Source organism: Arachis hypogaea, chromosome 15, assembly GCF_003086295.3.
Source record: "Arachis hypogaea cultivar Tifrunner chromosome 15, arahy.Tifrunner.gnm2.J5K5, whole genome shotgun sequence".
In the NCBI taxonomy this organism is placed as follows: Eukaryota; Viridiplantae; Streptophyta; class Magnoliopsida; order Fabales; family Fabaceae; genus Arachis; species Arachis hypogaea.
The window spans coordinates 14,053,778-14,074,333 of NC_092050.1; the positions used below are offsets into that span (position 1 = coordinate 14,053,778).

Consider the following 20,556-nt stretch of genomic DNA (forward strand, 5'->3'; position numbering starts at 1 on the left):
TTAATGTCCATAGTCCATGCAACTTCAATTCCTTCCTCAATACCCAAAATTTAACTTTGTACGCTGAACAATTCCCAACAAAATGAGAGAAACCTACTACCGATCTTCCGTTTGCATCTCGTAGCAGCTCCCCGCAGCCAGCTTTGCTCGTGTTTCTGTCCCTTGAATTTTTCGTGTTTAGCATTGTCCATCTATCCTGGCGGTGGTGGAGTCCAACTAATGTGGATATCCTCTCTTTTCTTCATGGTAATCCTTCTTCGCCTCTTATTGAATGCTTCTTTTAATTCTTCTATCCCTTTCAGGATTAACTTGTGAGTTTAGGGGTCTTTGATAATTTTGATCATTTATTTTTCTTCTTCTCCATGTCCACAATTTTAAGCAAGTAATGATAAAGATGTCTAGCTAATTGTGTCTTTGGCTGAGACCCAATTAATTATCTAAATTGAGAGTTATTCAGTGAATCAGTGTTGCAGATTGTTATTGAAGAATTCCATTGCAATTTTAGGTTTGATAAGCTGCTTTTACATTTTTGACACCTTTGACCAGTTTTTGATGGCGTGGATAATGTCCTCCTTACTAACATTGCAAATTGAGCAGATTCCACTACTCCCAAATAGAGAATCTCTCATTTGGTATGTTAAAATTTTCCCATATATAATTTTTCAGATGACTATTTTGGATTTTTGGAGTCCTTCCTACTTCCAAATTTTTGTCTAATAATTTTGACTGAATTTTATCTAGTGTTGCAGAACTTTATTTGTAGTTCCTATAGAAAAATCTCCATTTTCTGTATGTTTCCAGCCAATTATATTTTTTTTTTTTTCCTTTCCCATGCATAAACTAGTTTTTATTTGGATTTGGCAGGTTGATATGATAGGTCTTATTGACGACCCTTTTTCTTATCTTTGGGTCACACAAAAGATCTTAGACTAATTTGAATTGAATTCCTATTATCGTGTATATAATAGCATTCTTTGTCATTTATGATCACCCCTTTCACTCTCTCTTTTATTCCTTGTTTGACAGTGGAGCAAGTGCATAATATGGAAATATGAAAATTACTTATAATACATAAAAAAAAGGATAAAAAAAGTGAGAAAATATTTCAATGCAATCTAGTCTTTAAAAATTAAAAGATTAGTGTGTAGAAATAATAAATGTATTTTAGATATTAATATTTCATTAACTTGTTTGGGGATTAAATATTTAAAGTGATAAAGATAATGTAGCTGAATATTATCCAATTCTAATCTGTTTGATGTCTGTCATTTGTTACGGTAAATTTTAGAATGTTAGATTTAACGATGCGTATATATTTTTCTAAAGTGTTTGAAAATATTCTGGGTAATTTTGGAATGTTCTAAAACGTTTCAAAAGATTCCAAAAGATTCTAGAAGACTAAAAATGTTCATGAAACATTCTAGAAGAGTATAAATATATGTAGAAATATAAAAATAGATGTAGAATAATCTAAAAATATTTAGGGAAATATAGTAGGTTAGATATTTGTTATGGAAATTCTGGATATTCGATCTGGACCATTGATTAGATTTAATGCCAAGTATTCATTGAAGAAGTGGATGAATATAAATAGAGGGTGAGAATTTGAGTTTAGGCGTATTTGTAATAAATACTTGAATAATAAAGAATTTTTTCCACTAAAATTTTATTTCTCTTGTATTATTAACTTTCTTACTAAATATTGAACATTAAACTGATTTGGTCTTAATTCAAAAAATTGAGTAAATCTAAATGACAATACAACAGTGTTGAAGTGTGTACAAAATAATGACACATTACTACATGAGCGATTGAGATAATAGACGGCTAGTTGCAAGTCCTATGATTAAAATGATTTTTTATTTAAACAAATAAATAAAAATGGTTATTTCTCAGTATATGCTCACGAATTAAGCTGTAGTCCAAAATGGACAAGATCTAACCCAGAATCAGCAAAATCAATTCATAGATAGTACAGGAGAAATAGAAGTGCTATTATTAAAGAAAAGACAGACACGTGTGTGTTATATTGTAAGTTTAAATTATCTTAAAAGTTTTGATCATGTTGTTAGTAGAAATTTTTTTTATTAAAAATAAATTAAATAATATATTTATTTATTTACTGAATTTTAATGTGTGCATATAATAATTTTTTAAGAGTTTTTGATGAATCGTTAAATTTTAAAATTAGACTCAATTATTAATAAAAAAAATAATAAATCGAGTCTAATCTTTCAAAGTCAAATTTAAAATCAGTTTTCGAAAGTCAAACTTAGATTTTGCTAAACTAGATTAAACAAGAGAATAGATGAAAAAAAGAGGTTTAAAGAGTGCAAATGCAACGTTGTTTTGCCCTTCAAAACCATATTATAAAAAGATGGATTAAATTTTAATTCTTTTCGTATGACATTCATTCAATTTAGACACTAAATTTAGCCTTCTTACCCACTATTTGAATGATTATTTATTATTTATTACATATCTATTTCATTTAAATAGATTTTACATATATAATTATGATTTTATGAGTCTCATTATATATTCAAGCGATTTACGCAATTAAGTAACTAAGTCATTTAATTTATGTGTATAGGATTTCGTTTTCTTCTTCTTCTTCCTTTCTTCCTCCTCTTGCTTCTTTTTCTTCTTTTTATCCTTTTTCTTCATTTTTTTTTCATTATCGTCATCGTCATCACTATCATACCACCACATTCATCTTCTCTTCCTGTTTCTTTTTTTATTTGAATTTCTTTGATCATCTCTTTTCTTTTCTTCCTCCTCTATTATTATTATTATTATTATTATTATTATTATTATTATTATTATTATTATTATTATTATTATTATTGAAACAAGAAGAATTATAAAAAAATAAAATAAAAAAGAGAAGATGAAGAAAAAAAAGATGAAAAAGAAGAAGCAGTAGAAGATAAGAAAAAAAGTTTTGAATTGTGCAAAATTTATTAGAAAAATAACACCAAAATGTACCTTAATTAACTTAGCAATAAACCAAAATTACTTAATGATTACGACACACAAACTCAGTTCAAAAACAAGAAATGAACTGAAACTAAACTAAAAAATAAACCAAAAATTACTTAATGATCGTACCACAGAAAATCAGAACCAATAATACAGTCCATTAAACTAAGTTTGATATACATTAGCCAATTTTTTTCTTTAGTAGCCAATTTTTTTCTTTAGTAATAGGAAAATGATATGACCTTATTAGATGATAATTTAAAAATAATAATGATCAACTGAACCTTAGTTAATTTATAAATAAATCGAAATTAGTTAATGATTTGAACAAGTAGATAAAAGGGTTAAGTACTGTTTTCGTCCCTAAGGTCTGGGGTGAAAATTAAATTCGTCCCAACCTTTTTTTGTCGACGTGGTATCTAGCTCTGGTGGGTCGAACCGGAATGCCAACACTATAGCCACGGCGGCCGGTTCGAGCTCGAGACCTGCGGTTGCTTCTTCCTCCGTTCCAGTGTATGAGGCAGCGGTCCAGCCTGCCGCCTCCCCATCGTTTGCTGTTGATCTCGCCGGCAATGTTGGAGACGAGGTTGGATATGAGGAACATCATCCGACTGAAGTACAGTGTCCTCCACCGGCTGGTGTTGGCGAGGGATTGTGTGATGATCCAGATGATGATGAAGTCGAGCCGGATATTATCGCTGATGAAAGCGGCGATGATGTTGGAGCGAGTGATCCGATAAGGCCTACTGGTGGTTCTAGTTCTGGCACAAATCAGTACCCACCCCATTTTTCATCTTTGGATCTGGATGCCATGAGGCAGGACGAACATCTTGGGCAGCTAGCTGGATTTGGCGCTAGAGATACCGAAGGGTCTGCCGGTATGACAAAGTTCCAGGTTGGTCAACAATTCCAGGATAAAGATGAGGCGCTGTTGAGTGTCAAGAGGTACAGCATCCGCCGAGGGGTACAGTACAAGGTAGTTGAGTCTGACTATCGCCGGTACGTGAGAAAGTGTTCTGAGTTTGGAAATGGGTGCACATGGTTGATTAGGCTGAGCCTCCGACAATGCAAGGGCATCTGGGAAGTCAAGCGGTACAACGGGCCGCATACCTGTCTCGCCACCTCCATCTCCAGCGACCATAGGAGCTTGGACTACCACGTGATAGCGACATTCATCATGCCAATGGTTAGGGCTGACGCATCCGTCAACATCAAGGTGCTTCTAAATGCAACGGCAGCACACTTTGGCTTCAGGCCTACATACCGGAGGGTGTGGATGGCGAAGCAGAAGGCGGTCGTAATCATCTACGGGGACTGGGATGAGTCGTACAACGAGCTCCCTCGGTGGGTCTTAGGAGTTCAGTTGACTATGCCTGGCACTGTAGCAGTCCTCAGGACCTGTCCTGTTCGAGTTGGTGGATAGGTGGACGAGTCTCAGGCTTATTTTTATAGAATGTTCTGGACTTTTCCCCCTTGTATCGAAGCATTTCGTCATTGCAAGCCGTTGGAGAGTATTGATGGCACCCATCTATATGGCAAGTATGGGGGAACGTTGCTTGTGGCGATTGCACAGGACGGGAATTCCAACATACTCCCTGTAACATTCGCACTAGTTGAGGGTGAGAATACTGAGTCATGGTCCTTCTTTCTCTCCCACCTCCGTCAGCACGTGACACCTCAGCCAGGTCTGTTAGTTATTTCAGATAGGCATAACGGCATCAAGGCAGCACTTGAGGCACCTGATGGGGGATGGCTACCTCCGTCTGCATACCGGGCATTCTCCATTCGACACGTTGCAGCGAATTTCGCTCTCACATTCAAGGGCAAAGATGCCCGGAGGCTTCTTGTGAACGCCGCATATGCGAAGACCGAGGTGGAGTTTGACTACTGGTTTGACATCCTGCGCTCTGAGAATCCGGCAATGTGTGACTGGGCGAACCGAATTGAGTACTCGTTGTGGACACAGTACTGTGATGAGGGTCGGAGATTCGGGCACATGACGACAAATATATCAGAGTGTGTCAATTCAATCCTTAAGGGGGTAAGGAACCTCCCCGTGTGCTCGCTAGTGAAAGCCACATACGGAAGGCTGGCTGAGCTATTTGTCCGTAAGGGGAGGAAGGCCGAGGCTCAGATGGGTACCGGACAACAATTCAGTCAATACCTAGTAAAGTGTATCGAGGCCAACCTGAAGACAGCCAGGTGCTTCACGGTGACTGTTTATGATAGGGATAACTCGGAGTACACCGTGGCAGAGACGACGCCAACAGGTTCATTCTCACTTGGTACCTACAGGGTCTCACTGGGGTCTCAGACATGTGATTGTAGATACTTCCAAGCACTTCATTTCCCGTGTCCTCACGCATTAGCATGCTGTGCTTATTCACGTCTTACTTGGCAGCCTTACGTCCACCAGGTCTATCGCCTTAGTTCCGTTTTCGGTGTCTACCAGATGGGATTTACACCTCCCATTCCGGAGGGTTTCTGGCCACCCTATGTCGGGCCTACCGTTATACCGGATCCGAACATGAGGCGTGCGAAGGAGGGTCGTCCAAGGTCCACACGCATTCGCACCAACATGGATGATGCAGATCCAAACCGGCTAAAGAGATGCGACCTCTGCAGGCAGCCAGGACACAGTCGTCGGAGTTGTCCTCAAGCCGGACGACACACCGGGACAGTTGGGATTGAGTAGGAGCGTTGTTGCGTCTTGTTTTATTTATTTTAGAATCACCACATGTATTTAATTTCAGTTATCATCCAGTGTTCTACATGGAACTAAGTTGTAACTTATAAGTTATGAAAGTTGAATGTCATTCTAGTTATGGATTTAAGTTTCTAAAACAAAGTTCATAAGGTAATGGGATGTCTGATAATACATAACATAATTATAAGGTGACTGCTTGATGAACAAATACCTTAATGAAACCATACATATGAACGATAACCAACAAAGAAGGTACAATAGATAAACATAACAACACGACATACACCAATATCCCTAAGTCATCTAAAGAGGTGGGACCCCGTGAAGCAACGGCGTGGAACACGTGTCCTCTGTGGTCGCCGTACAAGTGGCTCCTCGTCCTCAATTGAGTCGCTGTCGTCATCGGGAGCTGCCTGTGTCGGGGTCCTCGACGGGACATGGACGGGTCTGGATGATGATGGGCCGGCAACTGAATGTGACCCCATAGTCTGGGCCGATGCAGGTGTCCCACCAAGGGAAAAGGTATGCATAGGAGGCATCGTGGGTGGCTCGTTCAGATCTACACCTAGCGGTGCCTGTGGCCCTGACGTGTGAACCCGTCCTGGTGCAGCCTCATCCTCCTGCATGATGGTCCTGATATCCTCAAGGAAATGTGGTCCACCGAACTCGGCAACAACGCCATCGCTGGCAAGGAAGTCTGGAAACATGGAGCCCGGACTCACCCATGGAGTACTCTCTTGAAGGGTCTGATCGTCACTGGGAACACCGACAAAATAATCTCCAAGAGAACCACCAACACCCCCAGCGTCAGCGTGGCTCGTGGGATCCCCCATACCAGAACCATACCACTCACCGTCATGACCCCCCTGATGGGGCCTATCAACCCCCGCCGCATCACCCCCCCAGTTGCATCCCCCCCAGGCTGATGGGCAGCCTCTCTAGGCGCAGCCCCTCTCCTCCTGCCTCCACGACCACGTCGTCTCCCGCCACCCCTAACTGCGTCGTCACCGTCATCCATAGCTTGCTCCAACCAATCTACCTCACGCTGGCTACAACGTGTCCCGACTCGGGCTCTCCTCTCAATACGACGTCTGTCAGGAACATCATCGACTCGATCCATCTCTGGAACTCGGCCTGCACCCCTCTGCGTAGCCTCCTCCGGAATAGGAATACCTCTCGGATCCCCCAAGAGCATCTCCGGTGAAAGGAACCTCTTTCCGTGCTGATGCCACCATGACAAGAACTCATGGGAGGGGCCGGGATCGGGCACGATGTCGAACTGTAAAATGTGATCCGCACGCTCCTGCCAGTGAAGATGCCAGTCAGGTAAGTGCGACGGGAACCAACGGTCACCTCCTCTCCCGTCCTTCGACATCAAGAAGTCGATGTTCAGGGCGGGTCGCGGTGGGGGCTGAACGCCACCAAATTGCGGTAACACTCTATTAACCTGATGCCACTCGACCACCGCAAAGTAAATCAGGGACGTCACACACCGCCATAACATCGTATGCCGAGGCTCCAAGACCTCCGGATGGACAACCTGGATGACGTCGAGTGCGCTATAGGGCATCCATATGAACTGTAAAAAAACCAAATAAACGCAATTTTATACTTCTGACACAAAAGATAAACTGAAAGAACAGGTGGATATACATATCGGCTCAGCGTACTTACATCCCGAGGCTGTAACAAGTCGATCTTCAGGCGAGCCATCTGTACGCGGGGTCCCTTGTTGCTAATCCCAGGATTGTAACCAGACCATCTGTGTAAGAAGTTAAACATTTTATTGCAATCATGAGTCACTATACAATGCATGAAACTGCTTGCATAATCGAAAATATATACAACAGGCATACATAATACAAAACAATATCGGTACCTCGAGGCAAGGGGCCAGCTAAACGCATCATGCCCAGTAGGCCTAAAAGTAGGAAACCTCCAGAAGATCCAAGACTGCAATAACTGTAAAGGCCCAGCTAACTTCACGACATGTCTATTGGCGACCCGGCACATGCACCGGTACAACCACGCTAGTGCCACCGACCCCCAACTGTAGCCACCCATCTCCTCAAGCCGAGCGACATATGGTAGCCATCTGATGTGTATACGATTGCCGGACTTATCGGCAAACAGCTGCATGCCCAGTAACATCATCATGTAGGCACGGACAAAGCGCCTAACTGTCTCCTCGTCCGCCCCCTCGGGACACTCTCCAAATGTCTCCTGGAACCAGGTGCAGTTCACTGCGAATTTCTGAACTTGGTTCTCGGGAGGTAAAACACCAAGTAACTCATGGAACCACTGCCAGGCAGGCCTCCCACCCTCAATGTAAAGGTGGAAGTCTGTCAGACAACCACTGACGTAATGTCCGTCAACTGGCAACCCCAGCTGGTATGCGACGTCCTGAAGCGTGATGGTGCACTCTCCGAACGGCATGTGGAAGGTGTGCGTCTCAGGCCGCCACCTCTCGACGAATGCACTGACTAGGGGCTCGTCTAGTTGAAACCATCTGTCGTTCAGTCTCGCAAGATGGTACAAGCCGGCCATCTGCAAGTACGGAACGTACCTCTCATCAAGACGCATCCCCTGCTGCCGCCTAACGCTGGATATGCAACGCCGAGGCTGGGCAATAGATAAAACGCATAATTAGAACATATCCAAAAACCAATAACATATACAGTTTACTTCATAAAGAACCGAAACAAAAATCGTAAAACTTAACGCATAGTAAATGAATTATCAACATTGTCTTCAGAAACAGCTAACACAAACCACGTGAAAAAACCATTAACAAATACAACAATCACTAACAAGTAAAACCGTTAACAAAAGCAGCTACTACATACCCCTAACAGAAACCAATAACAAAACCCACTAACATAAAAATCATTTAAAAAAACCACCTCCCTACACCACTATCGTAAACCGCTAACACTGACGTAAACCACTATAAAAAACCATTAAAAAAAACCACTTGTCCATACCACTATCCAGTAAACCGCTAACACTAACATAAACCGCTATAAAAAACCATTAACAAAAACCACTTGCCTAAACCACTATCCTAAACCCCTCTCCTAAACCGCTATCTCAAACCACTTTCCTAAACCACTATCCTAAACCACTACCAATAACATAAACCATTATCAAAAACCGATAAGAAATACCACTATCACTAAACCACTATCATAAGACACGGAGAAATGGCAATATCATAAACCGCTTTCATCAACCACTACCTTGAATCACTAACAGAAAACACTATCAACAGCGCAACATCATAAACCACTAACCTCGTCGTTGATCACCCCGGCGATATGAGCAACTCCATCCAAACGATAAAGCCTCCCAGGATCGTCCCCCATCGCCTGAATATGCCGCTCCGGTCTTACTCGGCCCAAATGTTGGTCGTTTTCTCTGGGATTTGGTGGGGTATGGGAATGAGAGAGTGATTCGAATGAACTTGGTTCGAACTCCTTATATAGCCGAAACCATTGTAATTCGAATCAACTCCATTCGAATTACTCAAAACCACCAACTACACCTAATTCGAATCAATTTGATTCGAAAATCCCTCGAGTGCAACTCTCCTACTAATTCGAATTTATATAATTCGAACTACCCTATCCTAATTCGAAGCTTATCGTTTCGAATTACTTAGAAATATTGCGTGCATAATTCGAGTCTTATTGTTTTGAATTACGTTGATAAAGTTCTTGCAAGTAATTCGAATGGAATCAATTCGAATTACGTGGAAAAATGATTCGAATCCAATTGATTCGAATTACATAAATATGAGTTCTGGTGGATTGAGGTATCAAAGTTTGAATTGGCTGATTTGGGTTAAAATGAGCTGCCCTTGGCTCATTTGGGTTTTTTGTCCTTAATTTTTTTAGAGATTAAAATGTCTACCTTTAAATTATTTAGAGACTAATTTAAATAATTACTCTTAAAACAATGATAATAACATTAACAATTATAATAATAAGAATAATAGTAATAATCATTTTAATAATCAAAGAAATACTAATACTAATTATAACAATAATAATGATAATAGAGATATTATAATAATAACAGTAACAATAATAATGACCCTAATGAAAACAATAACAGCAATAATAAGTGAAATAATAATTATAACAATAATAAGAAAGAACAATGTAATAGACCAAAATAAAAAAAAGATCAGTATAGATGCAAAGATTATTGCAAGAAAGATAATATTAGTTATGACCATAAAGTTAACTTATATTTAAATTTGTCCTAATTAAAATAATTAAATATTTATGAACCCATCCTTATATTTTTAGGTATCTTTATTTATTGCTTGGTCCTTTAAGATCTGGATTATATTTTTCCCACCGAAGAAAGCTCCTTGTTGTAGTTGTAGTTTAAAATTTGAAGAATTGTAGGGAATATTATTATTCCAAGATAGTAGGTGGTCAACAGGAGCGCTGCCCGGTTGTCAACAAAGAAGCGAGGGAATAGAATCGTGTTCAGGGGAAGCTCTCGTCTGAAGAGGACGGCCAAACAAAAACTGTGCTGTGCTGTTCAAAGAAAATAAGATAATAAAAGAATGAATTCAATTTCGTTGAAGCAATTGCATACTGTGAGCTCCCCTTGTCCCATTCATACTTCAAGGCTAAAACCAGTTCTACTGCGATGCGTCTCCAATCCATTCTCCACTCCTCTCCACTCTCATCTACCGACTCCACGTCAACGTCCCTCCATCTTCCACTCCTTTCACTTTACAGATCGGAACCCCAATCTTCGTCTTCCATGCGCACCTCTTCACTCCTCCGATTCGCTTGTACCCGATCCCTCTCACCTGCCTCAGGTTTCAATTCTTTTGTTTGTCTCGTGTATTTATATCAACTATTTCTTGTTAGGGTAATTTTCCGTGTATTTGCAATTCATGACAATGCGTATTTCATTTTCTCAGGCAGTGAAGCCAGATTCAGTGCCTATTGGGGACATTCTGAAGCGGGCGAATTCATTCCTTCCTCATGTAGTCCTTGGCAGCACGCTGCTAGCTCTAATATTCCCACCTTCATTTACCTGGTTTACCACCAGGTCTGTGCATCTCAAATCACCCTTTTATAATTATTTGCATTTTGCCATGTATCTCTACGAAACCTAATTGTATAGACGAATAACGTTTTTCCTTTAAAAAGTTATTTATTTCAGCCATTAGTCCATTATCTGTTTATTTGATTCGCAGATACTATGCACCTGCACTAGGGTTTTTGATGTTTGCAGTGGGGGTAAATTCAAGTGAAAAGGACTTCCTTGAAGCTTTTAACAGGCCAGTAGAAATTGTAGTTGGTTATGTTGGCCAGTTTGTCATGAAGCCCCTTCTAGGGTATCTGTTTTCCCTAATTTCTGTAACTGTATTTGGTCTACCAACACCTATAGGTGAGGATGGGCTATGTTAAGATTAGGAAGACCTGGTGGGATATGCTTTCTAACTTCTGGCCATAAAATGAATCAGGCGCAGGAATTGCATTGGTGTCTTGTGTTAGTGGAGCGCAGCTCTCGAATTATGCTACTTTCCTCACCGATCCACAGATGGCGCCATTAAGCATAGTTATGACATCCCTGTCTACTGCATCTGCGGTTTTTGTGACGCCCCTGTTATCACTTTTGCTCATTGGAAAGAGACTGCCTGTAGATGTAAAAGGAATGGTGTTTAGCATTACACAGATTGTGGTGGCTCCTATTGCTCTTGGCCTGCTTCTAAACCGGTAGTTATATCTATAGTTTCGGATAAAGGTGTTATTCTCTGTGTTTTTTCAAAGAGTGTTATCTTTCTTACAGATTTGTTTTGACAGCTTCCTTCCTCGTATCTGTAATGCTATTCGACCGTTTTTACCTCCACTGTCAGTATTTGTGACGGCTCTCTGTGTTGGAGCTCCTCTTGCAATTAACATTGAGGCTGTTAAATCCCCATTTGGAGCTTCTATCTTGTTGCTTGTTGTTGGTTTTCATTTGGCTGCATTTGTAGTTGGTTATATCTTAAGTGGATTTGTCTTCCATGATTCTCCTGATGTAAAGGCATTGCAGCGAACAATTTCCTTTGAGACAGGTACGAGTTTTCTCTATATTATTTCATCAAGTGGTTGTCTTCTCGAATGTTACTGCTAGTAACTTCATTCATCCAACTGCAGGAATGCAAAGTAGCCTTCTTGCTCTGGCCCTTGCTAATCGGTTCTTCGATGATCAACTAGTCAGTGTGCCTCCTGCAATTTCTGTAAGTCTGGCTACCTTGTTAGACTCCAATTAGAGTAGTTTTTAAGTAGTCTCTGCCTTTTTTCGCTTTTGCATATATTTGTTTAACTGTTTATACTTTCTGCTGTTCTGCATGAATGACATATTATTTAAATGTCTTTATTTAGTACTTACTCAAAGCAACCAAGCTTATTGCTTCGTTGTGAGAAAATCTAGAGCTTTTTCTTTTCATTAAAAGAAAAAGAAAAAACTGATGCAACCATTTTCGATAAGTATATGCATTATTGTATTGCAATATAAGTAAGCTAATTTTGCTTGCAGACTGTAATAATGTCTTTGATGGGATTTTCTCTTGTGATGATTTGGGCCAAGAGGAAAGAGTAAGAGGTTGATAGTAAAGCAGATGAAAGGTATGGTTTGAGGTATGTACTGCACATTTTTCAGGAGGCACCAATAGCAGTTGGAGAAATGTCATTCAAAGCAGTTTTAACGTTTAGCTTTGAAAGTTTGAGGGAAATTTTCATGTATGAAGGTAATTGTTTGTGCAAATTGCTTAGTAGAGATCAAAATTGAGGAATCAAGTGCGAATGGACTCACATATGCCTTTTGATTTAAATAATCGTGTCTCATTTTAATTCTTTCTCCTATGTTGACGTTAGGAATGGACGAAGGAAACCCTTCACTGGCAGGTAGTTTATTGCCGGCGAGCCTTATGATATCCCCGGTTCTGGAGACTACTTTGCAGTTTTGCATTGTTTTTTTCTTTTGCAACACAACACCCTCACACGCACTACACTACATTGGTTCTTTTTATCCACCACCACCAGTGGGATTTGAAAACCAAGCCAACAACCATACATTTTTGTTTCGATTCGTTTCATTTTCTTTTCCTTTTCTTTTTGGGTACATTTTATTTTGGACTTGCTATGTTTTTATTTTTTTGGTACATTGATGAACAGGAAATTGAGACTTCTAAATTCTAAGAAAAAGAAAATGATCCAAATAAGGGGGAAAAAAGTGGGTTCTGGTTCCTAATTGCGTTAAGCTGTTGCGATAATTATCTGTTGCAATTTACATATATAACCCAACCCCCTCCCCCCTTCTTTCCAAAAATATATCTATTACAAATATTGAGTATGTTGGGTATGTCTAAAATAAGCACAATATTGTATTTATTGGATGTGTCATATTTTTATAAATTATTAGATTTTATTAAATATAAATTAAAAACTAATATAAAAGAAAGAGTATTGATAAATAGTAATAAATATAGAATATACTAGACGTCACTAGTACATAAATAAATAAGTAATTAAGTTTTTTTTTATATACAACATTCTAAATATAAAATATATAAATACAAAATTTTTTTTATTTATTTGGATCAATTATCATGTAATAAATTTTCTATAATATTAAAAAATATATTAAAATAATATTCTAAAATAAAAAATAAAAATATTTATAAATTGGCTTTTTCAATTTTCCTTATGATTAATAATTCTCCGTGTTGAAATTTTTATTACATTTTTATAGCTAAAAATTTCTAATTAAATTATATAGTATAAAAATTTGCTAATCCTTAATTTCATCGACGGATACAAAAACATCACAATAAATATAAAAAATAAAAATCAAGAATTGATACTTTTCAATTAATATTAGTTTTTTATTTTTTGATCGATTCACTATTTTGTTGGTTAATTATTGATTAAGAATAAAATTAATTTCTCAAGAAAATGGAATAAAATACTCCGCTACAATATATGATTTTTTTAATCTACAAATGAATAATAGGTTAAAAAACAAATGAAAAAATGGAATTAAATGACTTTTTACAAATATTATTTCTTGCTAATATTATTCATTTATTTTTTTAATCTATTATTTTAGTATTTTATTATTTTTTCTACAATATATGTTGGGGGGACCCAATAGTATTTGTCTTTTATTTTTTTAATAACTTAAGAAATAATATTTGTACATACTTTATGTGGCAATTTTTTATATATGGGAGATTTTTTTGTAAAATACAAAAATATTAAATTTTTTTAAATTTTATAAAATATAAAGGTGAAATTATAAAACAAGAATCACTGGGTGAAATTTTTGGTTTTTTAAATAAAAATAAAAATAAAAATTGTTGCTTGAGATTTTTATTTTTTAAATTAAAATAAAAATTTGTTGGGTATTCATTTTAAAAATAAAATATGAATCGTGGTGAGATTTTTGTTATTTTAAATTGAAAATAATAATTTGTATTAAAATAAAAGTTTTTTGGGTTTTCATTTTAATAATAATTTGTATTATATAATAATATTTTTAACAAAATAATTAATTAATAAAATTTTAATATAATAATTTAATTATTTGTCATAATATTAAAATAAAATTTAATTATTTTATATTTTTATGTTGTAATTTAGAATATTATTTTAATATAATTTTTTAATATTATAAAAATTTTATTACATGATAATAGATCTTAATAAATAAAATATTTTTCGTATTTATATATTTTATATTTATTATTTAAAAATAAAAAATTATTTTTCTTATTTAAAGTATTATATATTAAAAAATACTCAATTACTTATTTATTTATATATTAATAACGTTTAGTGTATTCTATATTTATTATGCTCTATTAATACTCTTTTTTTTATAGCAGATTTTGATTTACATTTAATGAAATTCAATAGTTTATAAAAATGCAGCACATTTAATAAGCACAAGTTGTTGTGTTTATTTTAGAGATACTTACAAATATTTATTATTCTTTAGGTAAAACAACATCCTTTTTAAGAATCACAAGGGTGAATACCCTTTTTCAGTCCTTGACCATTTTTTTTTTGGGACATATTACACCTTAATCATCATTAAACTTCAATCAGGTTCCCACCCATTAATATAATTGGACAAACTCCCATAATCAATTGCCAACAAGTTATCAATATGACGTATTAGGTGGAGTCAGAGTTGTCAAAGTCAAGTGTCACGTATCAATAAGAATAGTTGCATGAACTTAAAATTCTCTCCGTAACACTTAACCTAGAGATCAATCAAATCAATATAATTTACCTCAAAATAAGTAACCATACTTTACAGAATTAAAGCAACAAGGAGAACTTAGTAACAATCAGGATTACAACAAAATTAACCAAACAGTTTTCACTTGTTAAAAGCACCAGACCACTGCCCTTCTCAATATTTTTGTATTTAACCATCTTTTTTCTCTATCTCTGCAATCATTTCTTTTATCTTTTTCGTTGGGTTTGCAACTCCATGTTGTGCCACTTCATCAATATATAAAGAGGCAATGTACTCATTTAGCCAAACAAAATATTTGTAATATCATGCGTTGTTCTATAGTAAAGATACCTACTATTAAATTTTAAAAATCACCAAATAACTCGGCAAACCTAACAAAACTCTAAATATAAAACTTACCTTAAAATAAGAACAACCAAAGAGAAGTCTCCTTAAATTTTGTGAAGTGCCAAATTCGAATAAGATGGCGTAAGTTCCGCAATTACACACTAGAAAAACAAATTTCTTCTTCATTCTCCTCGACATTCCTTCCAAACTACTTCCATCAATACTAATTCGAGTGCTCCAACTCCACTCATATCCATCGCATTTTTTTCGCAATTGCATGAAGAACCAAAATTTGCAGTACCCATGTCCATCGTTGGTTAGTCTTCTCACATAGATGCAAGATGAAAATTCTACCTTTTCAATCATTTGAGAAATGGGGTTTATGAATGGCAAGTGACGTCGACGTTTCAATTGTAGGTAGGGGAGTTTTTAATCCCTGCAACGATTCTTATTGACACGTGGCACTTGGCTTTAACAACTTAGACTTCATCTGACATGTCATACTGGTAATTCGTTGGCAACCGATTACAGGAGTCGATCGGTCCAGTCATATTGATAGGTGAAGACCTGATTGAGATTTAGTGATAATTAAAGTGCGATATGTTTCACAGAAAAATGATCAGGAGCTGAAAAGAATATTTACCCGAATCATCATCTAAAACTTTTATACCGAACCTTTCACTTGTTTTTCTTTTTTTCTTTGGGTCAGGACCTTTTACTTGATTTAGCAATGATTATATCTTTAGTTCAACAGATTATGCATTTAATCGTCAAAACCTTTTTTCTTTTTTCTTTTTTTTATCCTCTTTTTGGCATGAATCCTCAATAGTTTTTTTCTTTTTGGTCTTGGTATCCTAAATTTGTTTTGTTTTTGAACAAGGTATCCTCAATAGTTTGATTGTCCTATACAAATATTTTTTGGTGAACGTCCTATACTAATTTTACTACTGTTTTATGCTGGATTATTTTTGGACATCATATTGGGCTGCCTTCAGTCTTGGTTATAGGATGCACATCCAAAGGCTCAACAAAATAGGGCTTTTTTGGATAAGTGAAAAAAAAGTAGGGTTGAGCTATTAGGGGGTAAAAATAGCTTTCAAATCCGTGGGCCCTCATAATTGGGTTTAGCTTTTAGGCCCAAAATAAAAAATATTCCCGATCGTGAACAAAAAAGGAAGGTTATCCGAAGTGAGGGTTGGAAAATTGCAGTGGATAGCGCTGTGGTGTTGTGTCCGAAAATTGCAAAGATGTCGGTGGCAAGCTTGTACTCAGGAAGAGGTTGGTGTAGTGCGGAAATTCCTGTTCCGTGGAGGTCAAGATCCAGTTGCAGTGAAATTAGAAAGCTTTTGAAATGTGAGATAATGGGAAAGGTTGAATGTGAAAGCAATATATTGAAATCGGTTGGTGTAGTTGGAGTTGGAGTAACTGTGTTGCAGTTTGTGAGCTATGTAGAACCCGCGTTGTCTCTGCCGTTGCAGCTCCATGAACCACCGTTGGCCTCTCTTTGCATGCCCACGTGGGCCGTTCACGTCTCCAGCGTCGCTGAATGGTCCTTCTCTCTCTCTAACACACTCTCTGCTTTATCATTCATGCTTTCATTTCGCTTCATTATATTGTTGCTTTTCTATTTGAAGGATTATAGCCATGGCTTTGTCCTGGCAAAAAGGCGAAAAATCCGGTCATCAAGCTTGGAAGGGCCTCTCTTGGGGTATGGTGAGTTTTTCCTTAATTTTCTTTCTTGGGATGCTCCCATGCATAAAATGTCTTTTTTTAGATATTTTTTAATAATTAAAATTTAACTCATATAATTATTTAAATTGTATTATTTTCGTCAAAATTATGTCAGATAAATTAATTGATAAAAAATTAGTGAATCAAATTTTGAATCAGTTTAAATTAATATTTTTTATAAAAAATTACTACAATATTTCTATTATATAAAATGACTAAAATACTCTTATTATATATATTAATTTTAAAAATTCTAAATTCTAGTCGTTTTTTTTTCTGTCGTTATAGAGTTAGAATTTAAAGTTTTCAAAATTAATATATATATATATATATATATATATATATATATATATATATATATATATATATATATATATAAAAGGATATTTTAGTTGTGTTTTAGTTGTGTTTTATAATAGGGATATTTTAGTAATTTTTTATAAAAAATATTAATTTATACCGGTTCAAAATTTAATTTATTAATTTTTTTGTAAACTGATTTGTCCAGTCTAATTTTTTTGTAATTTATTAATAATACAATTTAATTGATTATATGTGTTAAATTTTAATTTTTAAAAAACATCTTTTAAAAAAGACATTTTTGACATCTTTATCTAAGTGGCTCCCTTCTTTCTTTTATTATTAATTAGCTCTTATTTGTGTGTATGTGTGTGTTTGTTCTGATTGATTGGTTCTAGGTACTTCTTCTTGGTGGAGCACTTCGTGCATATACATGACATTTCTTTTATAACTGAGTCCTCGAGGTAACTTCATTATGTCAAATTATTATAATTTTAGGATTAATGAGTTGTGCTCTCAAATCCAATCTATGCAGAAGTCCAGTTAACATTGCTATGAAAAATTTCTTGCTGCAAAATAATAGGTGATACGTCACCCTTATTCTCGGCCGCCCGAAAAGCTCGGCACGTGAATAGATAAGATCGGCCTCACACCAGCTGCCCGATAAGCTCAGCATGAAAACAGACAGGAACGGCCTCACCCATTTGAAAATAAGAAACGTGCTCAGCAAACCTAATCACCAAAACAGAATATCATAACCAACCTACAAACTAGGACTTATTCTCAGTAAAACGGATAAAACAACTCCTATAAAGCCGAGCTAATATCCTCGGCTAAGGTTCAGGTTCCATTCTCAGTATTCTATTCTTTACTTAGCTAATTCACTAAAGATCATTACTAACTTGAGCGTCGGAGTATCTTTTGCAGGTATTCCTACCGCGGTGTTCGATCCAGACCGACGTATAGCTCTTCCTCTCCGACAGCTGCCTGCTCGGAACAGCTAAATCTCGGTCACCCCATTGCCAGGACGAAACACTTGGCGCCCACCATGGGGCCGGAATATATCTGACCTCACCATTCATTTTATTTAGTATCTTACCTTATTTTGCAGGATTCTCTATCCTCGAACATGGCTGACAATGGGAACCCCCAACCCACACAGGCAGAGCTCTTAGCTCAGATCGCCGAACTCCAGGCGGAGGTGTGGAAGATAGCTGAACTGTCCGCACAGAACAATGGAAAGCACGAAGGAGAAAGCTCTAAAAGCTCGACGCAGGGCAATACGGAACTCCTGAACATCACTCCACCAAAGGAAAAGCTCACCCTCGAGAACCCCTTTTTTGATGAGATCACTAAGTTTCAGATGCCGAAAAACTTTGTATTACCTACAGCGCTGGAACCATACAAGGGGTTCGGTGACCCCCGAGCTCATGTCAAAAAGTTTTAATCCATGATGTTTTTTAACGGCGCTAACAACGAGCCCGTGCTTTGCCGAGCTTTTCCTACCTATCTTGATGGTGCTACATTACTGTGGTTTTCTAAACTGTCTGCAGGTTCAATTTCCTCCTTTGAGGAGCTGGCAAAATCCTTTATTGACTATTTTGCTGCATCAAGAATTTATGTCCACAGATCAGACTACCTAGGCACAATCAAGCAAGGCCAACATGAGAGTTTAAAGAACTACATGACCAGGTTCTCCGAGGCCACTATGGAGATCCAAGATTTGGATCCTGCTGTCCACCTGCATGCCCTCAAGGCCGGCCTCCGACCAGGCAAATTCTGGAAAACCATTGCGATAACAAAACCAAAAACACTGGAGGAGTTCCGAGAAAGGGCTGCAGGTCAAATTGAGATTGAAGAGCTCCGAGAGGCCCAAAAGCCGGAGAGACAACCTCAGCGGAGGGATGAGGAAAAAGCTTTCAGATCACCAGGCAACAAGGATACAAAGAGGCCCTTCAAGCTCACACCAAAATATAACACGTATACCAGATTCAATACCAAGAGAGAGAACATCATAAAAGAGATTCTGAATGCCAAAATCGTGAAGCCACCAGCCCGAGCAGGGAACTACCAAGACCAAAGGTTCGTGGATAGAAGCAAGCACTGCGCCTTCAACCAGAAGTTTGGCCATACCACAGACGACTGCGTCGTTGCAAAAGACCTGCTCGAAAGACTGGCACACCAAAGGCTCTTAGGCAAATATGTCGAAGGTCAAAAAGCCAGAGGTACAAACTCGGACAGGAACGAACACAAACAAGCAGTAACAGATAAGAACAACAAAGAACATACAGCTTCTGATCCGCCAAGAGGAATCATCAGCCACATATGAGACTAACCACGTACCATAACCTTACTTAGAACAGTCTATGAGGATTTACAAGTGGTAAAGCAAATGAAGACTTCCGCTATCGAACGAATAGTGGCTTTTAACCCCTCTGTTGTGCACTAAAGGCAGTTTCCTGCTGTTATGCCAAATGTTCTTATATAGTGAAGGTAAGAGTTCAAGATGCTTGCGCTTTTCGTCTTGTTGCATGTGCCTTACGGTATCCAAATCCAGTCCTCTCTGCTTCCTATGATTGAAGTGAAGATCTGCAATAGACTGTCAGGTGTAGGCTTGCTTCGCATAGGCTCGGGTCGGTGGTAACTAAATATAGAGAGAAGAAAATCAGGAGGATACGCAGGCGGAGGTGAAACAAACTCAGCCAGAAAATAAAGCTATAGGGCAATGCTGGCAATCGAGGGAACATTGCAGCCAAAGAAGGAGGAGGACCCAGATGTCACAATATCCTTCAATCAATCAGACTTCAGATCGGCAAGCCCTAACCTCGACGACCCAGTAGTAATCTCCATCCAGGTTGGAGAGCTGTTGGTAAGAAAAACACTGCTGGACCCAGGTAGTAGTGCTGATGTTTTGTTCTATTCTACCTTTAAAAAGATGAAGTTATCAGAAAAAACAATACAGCCTTCCTCTGGAGAGCTAATTGGGTTCTCTGGAGAAAGGGTCCACATCATGGGACACGTATGGATAACGATCACGATGGGAGAGATCCCTATGTCAAAATCCATCAATATTCAGTACCTAATAGTAGATTGTTATAGCCCTTATAATATTATTATTGGGAGACCCGCCTTGAATATATTCAAAGCGGTAGTGTCTACCTTACACATGTGTGTTAAGTTTCCAGTACAGGAAAACAGGATAGCAACAGTGTACGCCGACCACCAGG

The 20,556-nt window shown here is 37.5% G+C and overlaps 3 protein-coding genes across 5 annotated transcripts; all 3 read left to right on the forward strand.

The window, feature by feature from the left end:
* Positions 1-552: 552 nt before the first annotated feature.
* LOC112747952 (uncharacterized) lies at positions 553-5,677 on the forward strand. The gene is made up of 3 exons (XM_025796161.1): positions 553-632; positions 3,406-4,393; positions 4,556-5,677. The coding sequence occupies exons 1-3, from the start codon at positions 553-555 to the stop codon at positions 5,675-5,677; spliced, it is 2,190 nt and encodes a 729-aa protein (XP_025651946.1).
* Positions 5,678-10,013: 4,336 nt separating this feature from the next.
* Positions 10,014-12,951, forward strand: LOC112749573 (probable sodium/metabolite cotransporter BASS5, chloroplastic). Of its 2 annotated transcripts, XR_003814261.2 has the most exons (8): positions 10,014-10,529; positions 10,635-10,765; positions 10,914-11,107; positions 11,184-11,436; positions 11,524-11,777; positions 11,860-11,942; positions 12,242-12,452; positions 12,580-12,951. XR_003814261.2 is itself a non-coding variant. In XM_025797865.3 (7 exons), exons 1-7 carry the CDS (start codon positions 10,269-10,271, stop codon positions 12,302-12,304), a joined length of 1,239 nt encoding a protein of 412 aa, XP_025653650.1. In that variant the 5' UTR covers positions 10,014-10,268; the 3' UTR covers positions 12,305-12,657. The 2 variants fall into 2 exon arrangements, 1 of the variants encoding a protein (XP_025653650.1); XM_025797865.3 differs by having other exon boundaries at positions 12,242-12,657.
* Positions 12,952-16,418: 3,467 nt separating this feature from the next.
* LOC140179602 (uncharacterized) lies at positions 16,419-19,924 on the forward strand. Of its 2 annotated transcripts, none has more exons than XM_072218634.1 (4): positions 16,419-16,847; positions 16,933-17,011; positions 17,728-17,793; positions 17,913-19,924. In XM_072218634.1, exon 4 carries the CDS (start codon positions 18,780-18,782, stop codon positions 19,656-19,658), a length of 879 nt encoding a protein of 292 aa, XP_072074735.1. In that variant the 5' UTR covers positions 16,419-16,847; positions 16,933-17,011; positions 17,728-17,793; positions 17,913-18,779; the 3' UTR covers positions 19,659-19,924. The 2 variants fall into 2 exon arrangements, with proteins under 2 accessions (XP_072074735.1, XP_072074736.1); XM_072218635.1 differs by having other exon boundaries at positions 16,933-17,006.
* The last annotated feature ends 632 nt before the right edge of the window (positions 19,925-20,556 follow it).